General features: G+C 42.9%; 1 protein-coding gene across 1 annotated transcript in view; it reads right to left on the bottom strand.

Moving 5' to 3' along the window:
* LOC115309879 (4-coumarate--CoA ligase 1) overlaps nt 1-5,673 on the bottom strand; it is a 59,353-nt gene extending 53,680 nt beyond the window's left edge. Inside the window, exon 1 of the mRNA XM_029968124.3 lies at nt 5,545-5,673. Coding sequence (XP_029823984.3) covers nt 5,545-5,673 — 129 coding nt within the window. The remainder of the gene's footprint in view (nt 1-5,544) is intronic.
* Nucleotides 5,674-18,377: the final 12,704 nt, after the last annotated feature.

Raw genomic sequence — 18,377 nt, 5'->3', positions numbered from 1 at the left:
TATGCCCACCCTTAATTGTCTTCTTGTTATTAACGCGGAAATGCGGCTGATTTCACAAAATGTGTCAAGATTGGGCGCCGATATTTAAAAAAACTTCATCTTTTATTTTTTTTAAACTCCCCTTGGCAGTTTGCAGTGACATGAACTAACCTGCGATGGTAAAAGATTGAGTAACATATGAACTCCGAACGGGAAAAGCTGCGACAAACCTTCACTCGGAGCGAGTCGACGTCTCGTTAGAGCGGCTTTGCCGCATAACGTCCCCTTCATGGAAGTGCCAAAAGCTGGAAAGCGGGACTCTGTCGTAAAGAGCGGAAAGTCGTGCTGTTCCGAGCATTGCTTTATCGTTGTGTGACTATACCCCCCCCCCCCCCCTTTCCCCCGCCCTGCCCTCTTCTTCCCGCCCCTTAACACGAGCAAGAAACGCCTGCGAACGCCACTGCTTGCGGTAGTTAGTAATCGTAAGCACATCACATTGCCTTGAAACCCAAAGCTGTGAAGAGTCAGATACGGAAAAATAAGGCGCGAGTAGTTGTAAGGGAAAATATGCATGTCAGTTGGTCAGGAAACATTTCAATCTAAACCCAGAGACGAGGAAAAACAAAAATAACGGACAGTGCAAAACGAACTCTCAAACGCAGCTGAACTTATTCACAAGAAGAACGACAATAAATGCATGTCCACGCGGAAAGAAATAAAATAGGGAAGATCAAGACATGCGACCGCAAAGACTTGACCGAACCTAACCAGACAAACTAAATCACTCCAAGGTTAAGGACAGTAACGGGAACGGGCACCTCTCCCAAGGACCCGAACAAATGGGTTGCACCAGGCTATGCGAACCGACCGAGACCGAACCCCTAACTCCCTCTTGCATTTTACTGCCGTAATCCCCCTTCCCAAGACGCACACACGCGCACACACACACACGCACACACACACACATAAACTACACTCCAAGACCGAAAACCCTAAAAACATTACAACAAAAAAAAAAACTTTTACAAGGTAAAAAAAAAATACGGACGACTATCGCTATGCTTACAGGAAACTCGGTGTCTCTGGTGCTCAATAAGTGGAACTAGAAACAAACAACACCAGCTTAAACATGCGCGACGCACCGATTATATCTACAAGGGAAGACAGAAGTTGATAACCACAAGGACATTTTCTTTCGGAACTTTGACCGGATATTCGGAGCCGGGAGAGAGGAATTCAGAACCTCTCAAATAGGCGTTTGCGAGGACGTTTCAAGTTCTGTCATTTACGAAGCGAGTAAGAGTCTAGTGTCAAATGGAACAGCCATGGCCCAACGATTCAGCACCGTGCGATTGTTCTGTGTGGACTATCTACGGAGACACAAGAAGAAAGTGTATAGCGATAAGCACCTCGTATCGGCGGGAAGACTCAACAAAGTGCGGTTGGAAAAGCTACTGGCTCCACGGACAGTGAACGAATCTGACCTTTTATGCCAACATTGCTACAAATACCTCCAGAATGAGATTGCTTCTCCTCACAACGTGAGTACATGAGACTCTTCTTTCTGGGACTCTGATGAAATTCTGGCTGAAGTGAGTCAAGAATTATGTGCTGCTAGTCCGTCGGTAACTCCATTGAAGCCACAGAAAGCAATTTAAAAAAAAGCCTCGAAGCATATTTGAAGAAAAAACAAGCTCAAGTGAGTTCTTCGATTAGAAGAAAGCTTTCAGGCGTTTATGGCATGAAAACCGGCGAAGACAGATGTGAGCACTGCGCGGAGTGGTTTGACGCGTTCCGCGAAGCCCTATAGGCATGCAGTTCCCACCAGGAACGCAAGCGATTGTACACGCTTCTGCCACCAAGCATCTCGAAGAAAAAAATATTGCGTCTGGTAGCAGAAGCGACTGCCAACGTGATTGATCAAACGAGAGAAAACTGAAGCGTAAAGGTGGTGTATGGGCAACCCCTGATCCCTACAGGGGGAAAAAGGCGAATGCCGAAGACGTGAGAGTTGCACTTGAGTATTACACACGCGACGACCTCGCATGCTCTATTCAAAGACCCAACAAAAAGGACGTCGTCAAAGCTATGATAAACGACAACAAGATCAAAGTCGTAAAAAGGTTTATGACCCGCTCTATTAAGGAAGCTTACCAGCTGTTTACAAAGGACCATCCCAATCGAGAACTAGGCATCTCTAAGTTTTATTCCCTACGACGAAAATGGGTAAAAAAGAGTCCCGAGCATGAGGTGTGCTCTTGCATATATTGCGTCAATTTTCAGTTGCTTTTAACGGCAATAACAAATGCCTCACAGGAGACATTTACTGAAGACTACTTCAAGCGCATCTACCTCTGCAGCGCTCCACAAAACGATTGCTTCCTGCGCCGTTGCAAAAAGTGCCCCAAAAATGCAGAGAATCTCGCTGCAGTCGCACCATCTCGACGAAGAGATCTGTTTCGCGTTATGAAACGCCGGCGAACTCGTCAAAAAGGTTATGGACACTTCCGCCTACCTAAAGGAACTGGAGTCATGGAGCGAAAAGTATATGAGGTATTCTTACATCCGTGACCTTCAACGGAGCCTGATACGTGAAAGAAGGACCGCCTCACCACCCAAGGTAGTGATGTTCCAATTCGAGTTTGCGGAAAATTGGACAGTCATCTTCCCGACGGAAGTCAGAGTTTTCATTGGAAAAAAACTCAAGTGTCTCTCTTCACATGTGCGGTTACGTCCACGCAAGGCACGCAAAGCTTTACCGCTCTCAGCGATGACACGACACATGATACAGCTCACGCTCTTCTAGCCACAAAGGCCATAGAAGAGTATGTCGATGAACATTACCCGCTTCTTTCTGAAATAATTTTTGTATCAGACGGAGCGGCGGTGCATTTCAAGAATCGCTTCCAATTGCACGAATTATCTCGGAAGCCGTACTCTTCGGCAAGATGGATCTGTTCAGCCACTGGACACGGAAAAAGCGCTTGTAATGGAGTAGGTGGTGTTCTTAAACACCACGCAACGCTCACCAACTTGAGATCTTCGCTCAACTCAACGATTGTCACCTCTAAAGACTTTGTGGAAGTGCTGCGTGAAACAGTAACAAATGTCTGCATGTTCCACCTGTCTGCGGAACGGGTTCGAGAGTTTCGTGTGGTGAAGCAAGTAGAGTGGGCCACCGTAAAACCTGTGAGAGGAATCCAGGCGTCTCATCTGTGGAAGTCATCATATGCTAAGAGGCCGGATGTATACATGGCCACTTGCGCAACTGAGAGTTTTAATCTTAGGTATGCATAGTTAGCAAATTTCCAAAGTGGGGCCGTTTTCTTTTAGTGAATTGTAAGCTAAGTAATGATATTCCAGCCCAAGGTATATTTTCATGTCAGCTATACTAACCCCTTCTGAAAAAAAAACAATTTGAAATATATAAAATACATGCCATAACTAACGCTCAAAATGTTTGGTGCTGTGCGGCAAAGCCGCTATGACGAAGACGTCAACTCGCTCCGCGTAAAGGTTTGCCGTAGCTTTTCCCGTTTGGAGGTCATATGTTACTCAATGTTTTGCCATGACAAGTTAGTTCAAGTCACTGCAAAGTGCCAAGGAAAGTTTAAAAAAAATAAAAGATGGAGTTTTTTTAAATATCGACGCCCAATCTTGACACATTTCGAGAAATTAGCTGCAATTCCGCGTCAATAACAATAAAACAATTAAGGGTAGGCCTATTATCTCTATATATTTCTAAAGAACATTTATAGACGCGCATTTTGATATGTTTTGTTAAGTATTATGACAGATGGTTTATTTGCGAAAAAATTGTGAATATGTCTCTGAAACGCGTTTTTATGCCATGTTTGACAGTTTTGTTTGCATAAAAATAATCTATTGATATTTTTACTTTTTGTGTATATGGTGTATATCTTTTGTAAAATGTATTAAGAAAGTTATGGTGACGTGAAATCTTTGATGAGAAAATGACGACTGCGCAAAGTAGCATCGTGAAATCTTCTCGATTACCACGACTCGAGCTTCTCGACTTTATATCCCAGCGAAAACAATTGTTATGGCGTTCATATATAGCTTAATGTTCCTCCCAAGAACATGGCTTTCATACATATTTTTAAAAAAAATATATCAAAATTATGACCCGGACCATGAACTGACGTGGAATCATCTTAGAGCAACTTGAAGTAACCAAAATAAAAAAACGCAATTGCACAACAACGGCACTCCTGCTGCCGACGATTGCGTCTGCATGTCGTCTGCTTTCTTTCGCTGATCGGTTACACTCTTCGACGCTGCTCCCGACGCCATCTATCAATACGTGCTCCAAACGCGACTGTCACTCAACTCGGCCGTCTGCGTCGCCGTCCGCCGCTGACCTTGGAAAGTTTTCAGACCCTATCTTTTAGAGAAAGGAAGCTACGCCTTGCAATTATACAACATAAAAGCCACCTGTCAAAAACACATTTCACGGAAGGCTTAGACTGCTACGTGCAGGTGCCCATTTTAGACCCAGCCTCGGCCTTTCAGACACCGCATACTTCCCCAAGGTCTATGCAAGCTTCAAGTCCAATGAAGGTTCAGTGTACGTGAAACGCAAAAGTTGGAAAAAGCTAAAATTGTACACTTTGGCTAAGGGAACATCGAGCATGTTTTGTTTCACCCACTTACTCTACAATTCCGCACAATTGTGATTTAATATTTTTAATTAATAAGTTGAGCATATTTAGGAAAACCCTAATATATTAAACAACATCCCGCATACGCATCAGCCTTGTTTTATCTAACTGTGCGTTAAATCGAAGCCAACGATTACTCTGATAAGCTGCGACTAATTAATTGATTAATTAATTAATCCGCATACAAATTACGATGACCAAGCTTCGGGTCTTAAAACAGAACTTCTATCATTTCGTAATAATAAATGTACAGACACATATGTCGAAACCCTATATTACATCTAAAATTGATTGGAAGTTTTAGAACGTGCCAAGGGCTCTTCATGTAAAAAAAAAGTATATTTCAAAAGGTCCTTTTTGAAAACAATAATGCCGAAATTTATACTTTTAGAGTTTATTTTTGCGTTCAAGGGCATATCGTCACTATAACTTTATTTTACTATAACAATATTGTGCGGTGTGAACAGGTGCTTGTTTCAGCTTTAATTACATATATAACGTATGTCATAAAGACGACTGCTACCGGATTTATTATCATCCGAACCTGGTCAATTATCTTCCCAAAAGACTACTCTAAACTATTTGCAAGCAAAAAACAACCTTCATAAAAATCTTCAGAAAGCCATGTACAAAGTTTCTTTGTTGTGCAGAAGCTATCTGAGCCTGTGACGATCGCCTAAATTCCCAAATCCGCCTTTGATCCTTTAGAAGCAAAAACTCGAAAAACTAAAAATATGACCCAAAAACTGTTTGCGGATTCGTCTTATGAAATTATTTTCCCACCATATATAGGTTTTCAAAAATTTCTGAGGCATAACCCCTTTTTCCGGCACGATTTTATATAAAATCGTCAATATATCAAAACATCCCTTTATGACCTTACCACAGCTGTTCTGTTCCCGTGTTGCTCGAGGCAATGTTTGACCACCTGGTAAAGCGACATTTCCGGCACGGGTAGCGACGGGTACGGGGAGAAGACGACACCATTTTCGATCCGTGCCTTAAGCGCCATCTTTTTTTCCGCGGGTCAGTAGATAACCTAGACGGAGAAAAACAAAATACTGAGTGTCGACTGAATTCATAATATGTTAATCGCATTGCGCTTGTACCACAAAAGACACCGCACGTTTAAAGGCATGTCGCAAAATCAAACGAAATATTTCATAATATTTGGAACAGATGACGCTAGTTCAACGTCCTTTTTATTATTCTAGGAAAAAATTACGCGTTTTTTATTTTATAGTGCATAAATCGTATACATACTTTAAACGAAGCCATAGTTCCTTTTCAGCGCAGCTAATAGACATAGTTTTGGATAATACTATATAGTACACGAATTTTTGCACATTCCAACTTTCATGTTGTTGTCGAATAGTTTTTTGGCACGCGCGTTTTTTTCCTTAAAGTCCTCTATATATCCAACTACACGGCGGACTTAAAAGCACGCGACCGGGTATCGCAAAATATTGCGCCCAAAACAATCGGACGAAAAAATCCACACTTGCGCGCTCACAACCAGAAGATAGTCCGCGAGTCGGACGAACTGATGAAAACACTCACAACTGGTTGTCTTCAAAACCAAGCAAAGAAGCACTTATTTTGTATACGAATAGCTCAGACTCACGATCGGGGAAGGAAACAAGACGCGTTTCGTTTGGGGCGTCCGTAGACGAAAACAGAAGCACAGGTTCAGAACACTCGGTACCCTCGATGAAAACAGGAGTTGTTTATGAGCTCCCAATTGCTGACGTCGACAAGCGAGCATCTGCTCTGGTTGATTGCTTGTACATCGACACACACAGCTTTGGAAACACAGAACAGCACACCAGAACAGAATTGGTGCCAGTTGAAGAGACCGATATCAGCGAGAGAGCACCCGCGCGCGTGCCTCAACACCTGTAACCGTTCCCTGCAACCAATATTATTTGGAGAAACGCGTCGAGCCGGAAACAAACCCAAGTCGTCGCCGCCACCTTCAGGCTAAATCGGAGCTGAACCGAACAAAAGCTAATGGTAACAGGTTCAAAAGCATTCTGCCCGATATTTTGTTTTGTTTCGTTAATACCTGCAACTAAATATTTGATAATAGAAAAACAAATAGCGGCTGTATTTTTCTCTATCGGTCAAATCGTAATATAAAAATTGCAATGTATGAGAAATGGTGGTATTTTATGGCGTGTTTTTGTTAGCACTTTGAGTAATCGTGTGACGTCACGTCTCACGTGATATTACGCGACGTAGTCACGTGGCGTCATGGTTTCAAGTCATGGTATCGAGTGACGTCACGTGACTTAGTGTCTCGTGGCACTATGGCGCCACGGGATGTGGCCGCGTTACGTCACGGCGTAATGCCATCGTAACGCGTGACGACATGACGCTCTGCACGACGGCTTTACGCCCAACGTTACTGGGTCTTATAGCGTCGCTGACACCGTTACAAAACGTGATTCCAGGACTTTGCATCATGAGTAAAGAGTGACGAGCCCACTCAAATATCATGAGCCCGAGCACTCGACCCGTGCTCATGAGAACTAAAGGCCTGGCGAACATTCGAGCCGCGGGTCGCTTTCAATCAAAGATGAACATAGCCGAGCTTTAAGAAAATCTCTGGAGCTCAGCCTTACTCCGTGCGTGCCCTATGCTTTGCTATTCCCAGCCTGTAGCTGTGACAGATATTGGCCGCATGTATTCGGCACCAGACTACGTGGCCCCTTGTTCTATTTGCGAGTTAAGGAAGTGGACGCCGCTTATTTTATTTCTATTTCTGCGGCTGCCTTTGCGTGGAGAGAAAAGTTAATGCATGTCCCGCAGGTTATCAGCGTCAAAGATTAGTTCTAAGCGGATTATTTACTGAAAGTACAAAAATTACTGCACAGCCAATTATTTATTTCTTTATTTATTTATTTTACCCTCAGGGCCAAAGGCGTTACAGAGGGGAGTGGGTTTAAAAAAACACATAGAAACAATACACAACAGCAAAACGGCAGAAGGATTATAGTTCTGTGAAGCAATACATGTTAGTTAAGGCTTTTCTAAAACTCTTAATGTCCAGGATTTCGGCAACATCCATGGGAAGGTGATTCCAATACAAAGAGGTGCTGGTTGTTGTTGTTGTTTAGTGGGAATGAAAGAATGATGATATGCGTTAGTCCTGCAGTATGGAATGCCTACCTTGAAACTATGATCGTTCCGTGCTGAAAGATAATGGGGTTGTGTTAGAAGCCTTTGCTTGAGAGATGAATTATGATGATATATTTTGTGGAACAAACACAAGCGAAACACGTTCCTACGGATAGAAAGATTAGGCAAGGATAAGCTGGTTTTTATTATGGTTACGCTGGCGGTACGATGGTACTTTGAAAGAAAGCGGAACGCATGATTCTGGACGGATTCTAATTCAGACATAAGCGATTCAAGACCGGGGTCCCAGATAGACGCAGCATATTCCAGCTTACTGCGAACAAGGGTTTTGTAAAGAATGAGTTTCAATGACATAGGCGCGAGAAAAAAGTTTCTTTTAAGGTATCCAAGCATGCGATTAGCATTTTTAGCGATATGTTTAATATGAGTTTTCCAGGATAAATCAGAAGTTATGTGCACTCCCAGATACTTGTAAGATGGCACATACTCAAGAGGAACGTTACCAATGAAGTAAACAGGACTTGTTGAGTTAAGATGAGACACACGCATGTATTTACATTTAGCAGTATTTAATTTCATGCACCACAAGCTACACCATTCAGAGATAGAGTTAGCATCAGACTGAAGGAGAAATATGTCAGAGTCATTAGTAATTTCACGATAAATAACACAATCATCCGCAAACAGACTGGCAGAGGGACATACATTGTTAGGTAGGTCGTTAATATAGATAAGAAATAAGAAAGGCCCCAGAACAGACCCCTGGGGAACACCTGAAGTGACTGGTGAAGGCTGGGAATTCACATCATTGACAGTTACAAACTGCGATCGATTAGTAAGAAACGAGCGTAGCCATGCAACGACGTTAGGGTCTAAATTAAGTTTGATAAGCTTTTGAAAAAGGAGGGAGTGATGGACCTTGTCGAAGGCTTTAGAAAAATCTAGGAAAATAGAGTCTACCTGAGAGCCCCGGTCAAGTATGGAATGAAGGTCGTGGGTGAAACACAAGAGCTGAGTCTCGCAAGAAAATGATTTCCGGAAGCCATGTTCAGCATTACAGAAGCAAGAGTTAGACTCTAAAAAATTAGCAAGGTGAGAGTATATGATATGTTCAAGAATTTTACAGGGTGTGCTAGTAATTGAGATAGGACGATAGTTAGTTGGAGAATGTTTGTCATCTGATTTATGCAAAGGAATCACTTTCCCAATCTTCCAATCGTCGGGGATGAAACCAAGCTCCAAAGACTGCTCAAAAAGTTTGGATAAAATAATTGCACTGTACATTTTCGTATTTTTCAAGCATTTAGAATTGATGTTGTCAACACCAGCAGACGACGACAGCAGACGACGAATTAAACCTGTAGCATTTACCAAACTTATCCGAAACACGGGAATGGCGTCTTATTTCATTAAAGCGCTCTCCTGGTGGCGGCCGAAGAACTGCTCCATGACGTAGCGCTCTGTGGAACCGTCCGAGCATTTGAGGTCTCTCGCTAAATCCCGAAATTGCTGCTGGACCGAGGACAACACGTTTTTGAAAAGATTTATTACCTCGTGACATATCCATATAAAAGAACGGTGTGGTGTTTGCTTATGAACTAGCACACTATAACTTCAATGCTCGGGCATTTTGTTTACTTTACGCGCTTTATCAAAACCTGTTGAAATACCGTAATATTGAGTCGAGTGGCCAAAAACAAAGTTGTTCTTCCCTGCCAGAAAAAATTATCACTTGTTCAGACATACAGCTGAGCTAGAGACAGCGTCGGGGAAGCAAACAGCTAGCACGCTATTGAAAGCACAAGGCCATACTTGGTCTGGGACCAGTTTATTATAACAACTGCAGCTGAACTGCTGACATGAAGTACACACACGCTCCCCGGTTAGGGTTGGCCTTTATATACACAATGCACAGTGCTGTCGTTCCACATCCGGCCAGCTGTAGCCCCCTGCTGAGCTGCATATGCAACACACGCCAAGGGAACACCGCGTAGTCGTTCTACGATGGGGACAGCGATGCCACTCGTCAAGTGCAGTGACCATCGTTGGTGGCAAGATGCTTGCGAAAAGTGGAAACGCTTGTAGTCGAGATAAATACACGTCTAGCAAACTCTCGTACACGAAATCGCGGTAATATCGTAGTCAACTTTCCAAGGGAGAGGGGCCGGTCAGGATGGTGACGACCGATGATGATGTTCGCCCGATGCAAGTCCCCCGGAAAGTCGAATAAGAAAAAAAAAGCTAAACTAAAAGTTGTTCGATCCCGCTGGACACATTCCGACGTTCGTAGGTTTACGATGGCTAGTGGGGCCACGTTTATTTTTAAAACAAAACGACAAGTCAACGGTAATATACAAAACTTCCAAAATTAAAACCCCATACTTTAGTCCCCAGTCTCAAGAGCCGAATTCCCCGAGAATCCTCTCGGCAGCCCTTTTCTAGCCTCGTAGAGGCCTCCTTTCCCTCCAGAGATGGACCAATCACTTCAAATTTCACCACTCCCACGTGGTACACTGTCGACCAATGGTCGGCGAGCTGTCATCCTGGCGCTCTAACCGCCAAACCTAAATTCCTTGTAGAGTTGTTCTCTGCAATTTTCCCAGTCTGACTGGCGCCAACCGCTAAGTTATTGCATCGGGCAAAAAGCGACAATTTTACACTAAACGGCAAAACCCTCTATATACAGGCACATTCGGCTAAAAGCCACAACCATCTGCAAGAAGGGACCTGTCCGAGCAGACTCCCGAAACCCGAGACGTTTTTTAACGACCGCGGGGGAACCACTCCCCCCTCCCGGCCGCTCTGCCCACGCAATTGCTCCCTCCAAAACACCGACACTCACAAAGAAAGCTAAAAAAAAAAAACCGATGCCGACGCAACTGTAGAAAGATAGACTTTTCTAAAACAAACCCTACTTATTCCTAACAAAATCCTTCGTTACTTAACAATCGTGATGGTACTTTTCAAATTATTTTTTATCATATTACGAGGTGTCTCCACCCAGAACACCCTACAGCACAAGGAAAACAACAAGCGACCGGCACTCAGGTTGTGTACAGAACTTCACCACCGCCTCGTTATTCGAAACTCAAAAATAACGCACGCAATCATTCACATCATCTAGTCTCCACATGCTTATACAGTTTCTCCATACCAACACATAAAATTCTGTATTAGCACTTCCTTTGCCACCATCGTACGGCAAAGAGGCGACTTTTTTGTTTAATCACCCGACTCTCCGGGATTACCGCTGGGTAACGCCCTGAGGCCTAAAAAGCGACCATTGGAGACTGAGTCACCCCATTTCAACGACGCGATAGTTCAGGCACTGGCTCTCAGCGGTATCATGGATGCCGTCGTGACACAGACCATGCTCTGGGTATTGAACTACGTCGACCCCTACAAGAACCCCTAATAGCGGCCAGAAACTCCAATGACATCGTTCCTTAAAAATAAATACATTGCATCCAACAGCTCTACCAATAAATAAAAAAATAACACATTCAAGTACTCGTTACATGGCGAAGGTACTGGAGACCACGATGATGCTGGTTTCACCCAAGTAATTCCGCGGAAGAATCGCCCTGCTTGGATTCTACTAATCATCATACCAAAATAAAAAAGCAGCCTCTTTCTGTACAATCAAACCAAATTGAACCGCAAAAAAAAAAACAACAGTGGCAGTACCAGAAATGATAGAAGCGCCACGCACAAAAATAAATGGCACGGTCACAGTCAACGCGGCGTCACTAAACTTAACGAAAGGAATTCTCATAATAAAATTCCTTGTCCGAATCAAAGTGCTTTTGACCGTCTTCGAGTCGTACTCCTGAAATGTTGCAAAAATCAACGACATCCAAAAGCAGCGCTCGGACTACTGATTACTCGTCTCCTTAGATGCTGGTGTAATAATCGCAGTCCAGCCCCAAATTTCATATTTGAGAAACGAAGACGGCAGCATCGCGCAACAGCCAACAGAAAGCGTTCAACTTCACTCTCCAGAACACCAACCAATGTCTCCTAAAGTTCTTTTCTTTTTTTTTTTAGTAGTTATTTTGTGGTGAAATACCTTGAAAATCCTGTACACTGACATCATTGCCAACGACACCAATATGTTGCTTGACATAGTCATGGTCAACAGAGATGCAACGTGTGCGCTGGACCACACCGCTACAAGTAACGCATAAAAAAAAAACTTGCACAAAGTGTGCCAATTGTTAAGGTAATCGCTGTGCTTGGTTCTCTAGCTCTGCCCCCCCCCCCCCCCCCCCCAAAAAAAAAAAGGCAGCAACAGCAGCCAGAAAGCACGAAATTCTGAATGGGCCAGTCAAGACTAAGCGTTATGATTTCCCAAATCAGGAGGCTGTTCGCACCCCACTAACCTTTTGACGTCCCCCGATCCCTCCTCGTCCAGATCGACGACAACTACATCCACGATCTTTCAACAGTATGGGGTGGTTGCTACAAACGCAGGTACTGACAGAGTAACCAAAGAGTTACCTCAATAGCGGCGGCGATCTAAAAGGACACGTCCAACCAAGTAGCGCGGTCCGCATTTCCACAGAAATGTAGACGCCGCTTACGCTATAGATTCCCGCAGGTCGGTTCGATAAACACCTCCGCCAGTGCCAATGACCGCTACCCAGTTTCTCTCTCTCGCTCTCTTTCTCTGTCGTGGGCCGCTGGACTGCGCCCCTCTCTGGATCGGCAGCTGCTTTTGTGCTCACGAATCGTCAGTAGGTGTCGTTGCAGTGGAACCCGTGGATGCTGACTGTGGCTCCCATATCTGGTGCGTCACGCTTGCTGGCAGGGTCACAGTGGTTGGGCCGCCTCCGCTCGCAGGTGTCAAGCGTTCGCGGATCCACTTGTAATCAGCTCCTGACGGCAAAAGACAGTGTTAGCCCTGTTGCGTGGGCCGCCGGACTGCCCACTGTTTTTCATGCCACCAATTTTAAATAAAAATGCTGTAACTGACCAATTATTTCGTCTGCGTGACTGAGAAACGTTACAATGTGCCTAGTACGTACACATTATTCGTGATATTTGCTCTTATAATCGAGCGCAGAGAGAAAATGCACTCGCTTTTTCCCATAGAAATGCTATACCGGAAGTCAATTTCTGACTGTTGCTGTCTGTTTCAAAATGCCACAGCAAACTAGCGCCAGCTGAGCCTCTAGCGTTTATTGTAATAACTCTATGGACCAAGTTGAGTGGCTGTGCGCGTTTGGCGCACGTATTGATAGATGGCGCTAGCTTCTTGTTACGGCTTGCCTTTAAATAAATATCGAAGGTGGCGGCGTCGAACGTGGTCTATTAATATGGAAATAATCTTCTCTTTTTTTATTGTTGACTTTCGGGTTAAAAATAAATGCGGGCAATGATAGCAAAACGTGAAGTAACAAAAATAAAAATTACGGGTGGACACTTAAGACTGCTTTCGTGTAGGAATATGAAAGCATTCGTATACGTAGTGTATCCCTACAAGCTGCGCGCCCCGCTATCCACTGCAGAGTCCCCCTATCCACTGCAGAGGCCGGCCGGGCAGCCTCTGCGTATGCACGCCGGCTGGCCACGGGTTTTGGCCATGCATTGACCAATGGCTGGCGATAGTGTGTTGTCCAATGGCCAGAGTGGCCATTCATTGGCCAATGTTTGGCCGATGGCTGATGGCCTTTGGCCAATGGCCAGAGGCAGGCCAGTCATCGGCCAACGGCTGGTCAATGCCTGGCCACTGGCCAAACGACCATTGCCAACCATTGGCCAATGATCGGCCAAATCTGTGCTGCTTGGGTGGGTCCTGGGGAGCAGCGGGTGTGCGCTGTTACTGCGGCGCGCGGGAGCAGCGCCGCTCTCTGGGGTGGCGTTCCTCGGAACACTCTTAAAAAGGGGGTGTAGACGTTACACCCCTTGTCACATATACGACACCCCAAAACTTCAGTTGGATGTGCAGCGAGTAGTTTGATAGCCGAGTTGTACAACTCATGAAAATAGTTAATCTAAGTGTGACTGACTGCAAAAAAAGTTATAACGGTTTTCTAGGCTCAACTGCAAAACCTGTGTGTTTTTTTGCCTGTAGACTTTGATACGTACTTTACCTGTTTAATATGTCGTGTGAACTTGTCAGCGATTTTAGCTGTATCACTCCTGATTACGAAGCGCTATGTCTACGTAGCAATCAAAATATTTATGCTGTCATGTACCGACCACCTAAGGGTGACCTCGAAGTGTTTTCTTAAGTTTTTTTAATTATTTTTGTCGTTTGTTAGTAAGGAGAAGTGCACAGTTGTTTGCGGCGGAGATTTTAACATTGATATGTCAGTAGACACAAATACGAAAAGAACGCTAGACTTTTTAATCAACACAAATGGTTGTACAAACGCTATCACTAGACCACACGTGTTACATGCCAATCTCAAACACTCATTGATTTGTTTATTTCGAATTACTCGACCGACTGTATAAAAGCTGGTGTCATTGGATGTGCCTTGAGTGACCACCTCCCAGTATTTATTGCTCTAAAAAGTGTTCCAAGAAAAGCTGGTACATCGCAACGAACAATTATTCAAAAAATAACTCCCGATGAACTTGACCGTTTTCGAGTCGCCGTTTCAAACGCAAGCTGGGATAGGGTATTACAAGAAAATACTGCTGACGGGGCTTACAATGTATTTATGGAGTTATTTTATTAACTATGTAACACGTATTTTCCTTTTAAGTCCATAAAATTATCAAAACAGATAAGGAAGCCTTAGATAACACCACACTTGCTGGGTAAGATTCGTACAAAAAATTTTCTGTATGGTCGGTTCGCCAAAATTAGAAACCTGAATTATCTGAAGCAATTTAAGAAGTACCGCAATGATTTAATTAAAGAATTAAGGCGCGCCAGAGAGCGTTATTATTTCGATGTGTTTAAAGCAACACAAGGACGTACGGACGCCATGTGGAAAGAGTTAAATTCTCTTCTCAATCGTAAACGACACTCAAGCTCTATCGACAAGATTTTTTTTAATGGTACTGAACTTACCGGATGTTCTTTAGCAAATGCCTTTAACGAGCATTTTATCAATATTGCAAGTAATGATGAGACTCTACATTCTTCTGCTTTTAGCGACAAAAGAAACAATGACTCCATATTTTTAGAGCCGGTGGTCGAACCAGAAGTAAATTCCATAATTTTACAACTAAACAATAGTGGAAGCTGTGACGAGGATGGTATCGAGATAAGACCCGTCAAGTACGTTGTTCACTTGATAGCGCCGGCGTTATCTCATGTTTTTAACCTCTCTTTATCCACGAGCGTATTTCCGAAGAAAATGCAGATAGCTAAGGTGTTAGTATTGCATAAAAAAGGAAGCGTAAACGAAATGGGGAATTATCGGCCTGTTTCTATACTCCCAGTTTTCTCTAAAGCTCTCGAATAAATACTTTAAACTCGAATTATGACGTTTTCAAACAAATATTACTTAATAAATACCTCGCAGTTTGGATTTATGAAAAATGGGTCTACCGAGGCTGCCTTATTATCTATAAAAGAATTTATTCTCCAAAACTTCGAAGAAGGAAAACTGGTTCTCGGTATGTTTGTCGACTTCTCAAAGGCGTTTGACTGCCTTAATCATAAAATACTTCTAGCAAAATTAGACACTTAAGGTTTCCGAGGGCATGCCTTGCAGCTAATAAAGTCATATGTGAAGCATCGATTGCAATACGTCTCTACCAATAGAAACTCCTCTGTTACCAAACCTATTTACTCTGGTGTACCGCAAGGTAGTATGCTAGGTTCCTTTCTCTTTAACATGTACATAAATGACATGATCAATGTAGATCCAGAAGCGAAATTTGTAAATTATGCTGACGACACAAGTATATTTTTGTCTGCAGAAAATACCGACTTATTATTTGATAAGACGAACCGAATGCTTTCCGGGTTGAATTTGTGGAGTACATATAATTCACTTCAAATAAACACAAAAAATCAAAAGCAGTGCTCTTTCGCCCTAAAAATAAAGTAATCAACATTACGAGAGATGTTAGTCTAGACTCAACCAAGATTGAGATTGTAAATTCCTTTAAAATTCTAGGCGTCATTTTTTTTTTTTGGATAATATGTCGTGGGATGAACATGTTAACTACCTTATTACAAAGCTGTCTAGAACTGTCGGCATGTTAAACCGGCATCGTTATACCTTACCGATACACGTCAAGTTACTAGTTTATAATTCCTTGTTCTATTCGCACTTAAATTATTGTAATTTAATTTGGGGTACCACTTCAACGAATCTTGAAAGGGTACATTTGTTACAAAAAAAAAAGCCATAAGAGCCATAGCCGATGTCCCATTTCAATCGCCTACATCCGACCTATTCAAAAAGTTCCGCATTATCAATGTGCACATTTTGTATTCTTACAGGCTCAGTACAAGCCTTAAGATAGAGCTAATTACAATTGAAAACGAGCGTGTTGGTTAATAGATACAAAACTTGAAAGTATAAAACAGAGAGGACGAGGACGGGAACAGGACATCTTTCATTTAGCAACAACATAGAATGGCACAACGATAAAACCGCCCCAAAGGGTCCCAACGTTCTCAAAGAGGGAAAGGAGATACTAGTTATAAAGGAAAGGGAATACACTAAAAGAAAAGTTTGAAAAGCGCATCAGTAATCTAGTTATTTTCGATTACTTAGAATTAACCTTGGTCATTGTCAGTGATAATGCAGAATTATTCTTGTTTGCAGTCCAAAAAGGGAATTGTACTATAAATATAAGAGTTTAAAAATCTGTAGCGTGACGACGAGGTGTCAATATTCTAGTCATCTCTGGTGTTAAGAATTCGACCTCTGTCTTTGCCAATGATAATGACGGTGCAGAAATGTTTTTGTTAACAGTCCCCATGGCAAATGACTCGATGATTTCTCTCCCAAATCTGTTGTTGTGCCCTCCCAGTATTTTAGTATTAGAAAAATGAGGAGTGCAGTCATCGCCTGTGCGGCTGTGAACGACAATGGGGTGATACGACTCAGTTGAAGGCTTTGATGCTTCCAAGTTATGTTCTCTGAGTCGGTGGTTGACGCATCTCCCAGTCTGTCGAATGTACTGACTGCCACAGCTTAGTGGAATCGAATAAACCTTCCTTTCTTTCTCATTCTACGAACTTTTTTGCATGTCTTACATTCTACCCTCGGGGACTGTCGCTCCCATTAACGTTTTTGCACATCTGTTTAAAGCGCATACGACAAGAAAAAACCACACTCGTGTCGAACTTGGACACGATAGACCTTAAACGGTGCGCGGAATTGTGCATGTAGGGAATCACAGCGAAACGACCTTTCTTTTTTGAAACAACTTGCGGAAGTTGTGGTTTGATAATGAACCTCTCAAGGGTGGAGTGAAGTAGGTCAGCAGGAAAGCCTGCTTTTTCTAACCTCTGCTGCTGCAACTTGAGGCTACTTTCGGAGAAATGCGTGCACGACTTGGAGAATGAGGACTTTTCACTTTTCACTTTTCAAGTCCTCATTCTCCAAGTCCGGGGGGGGGGGGGGGGGGGGGGGCTCTTCAAACTGTGTATGCAGCTTTTTCCCTTGGCCGCCGCCATCGAGTGTGATGGAAATAAAAATATATTATTATTATTTTTTTTTCTGCTTTATTTTATTATTTTCCGAAACTCTCTTATTTACCACTGGTACTTAGGTTCAGTCCTACAAGCCCCTGCTGGCTTGGACGAACCTGCCTAGTGTCGTCCTGAACATATCCTGCGCAAATAAATTTATTATTATTATTATTATTATTATTATTATTATTATTATTATTATTATTGTGGCTTGGTCTGTCCAAGCCACAAGCCCATTGTGGCTTGGACAGACCCGTATTTGTACTGTGTTTCTGAATTCCTGCCTGATAATTATTATTATTATTATTATTATTATTATATCTAATATTATTATATTATATCTAATATTATTATATCTAATATTATTATATTAGAAGAAGAAGTCCAACAGGGCGGTCGTTCGCTTCAAGAGCTCTTCATATTTTCCCCTGTAATTAATACTTCTAAAGCATCATTACGACGGGCAAGCTATTCATGCTGCTTATCAATCACCGTGTCACTCCGGTGTCAGTCATTTCCCACGCCAAGGCCCCTATCGTCTTGATCTGACCATCGACTTCACAGGCAAGCTTCCACCACATCCCTTGGCGTGGTGGAAGCTTGCCCAGAAACACTGGCTGTTGAAATTTCTTTGGCAGGTTTTTCTTTAGTTTTGTTAGCGGTTTACAGGCCTCCCTCAGAAAATGTTTCGCTCTTTCTTGCTGAACTAGATGCTGTGCTTAACCAGTTTCGTACGGAAGGACAATTTTGCGTCATTGGCGGTTTAAATATCGATACTCTTAAACCTAATAAATCAATAGTTTTTGATTATCTGACTCTGCTTTCAAAATATGACATTGAAAATATTATCACCTTACCCACAAGAAAAGAACTTTTTGTTCAAAAATTAGTAGTTTCCTGTATTGACCATATCAATATTCGTGCTCCGGATATGTCTGTAAAATCCGCCGTAATTACTCAGA

The sequence above is a fragment of the Ixodes scapularis genome, unplaced genomic scaffold, assembly GCF_016920785.2.
Source record: "Ixodes scapularis isolate PalLabHiFi unplaced genomic scaffold, ASM1692078v2 PGA_scaffold8__174_contigs__length_109621045, whole genome shotgun sequence".
Lineage (NCBI taxonomy): Eukaryota > Metazoa > Arthropoda > Arachnida > Ixodida > Ixodidae > Ixodes > Ixodes scapularis.
This window is presented reverse-complemented; position numbering and strand designations above follow the sequence as displayed.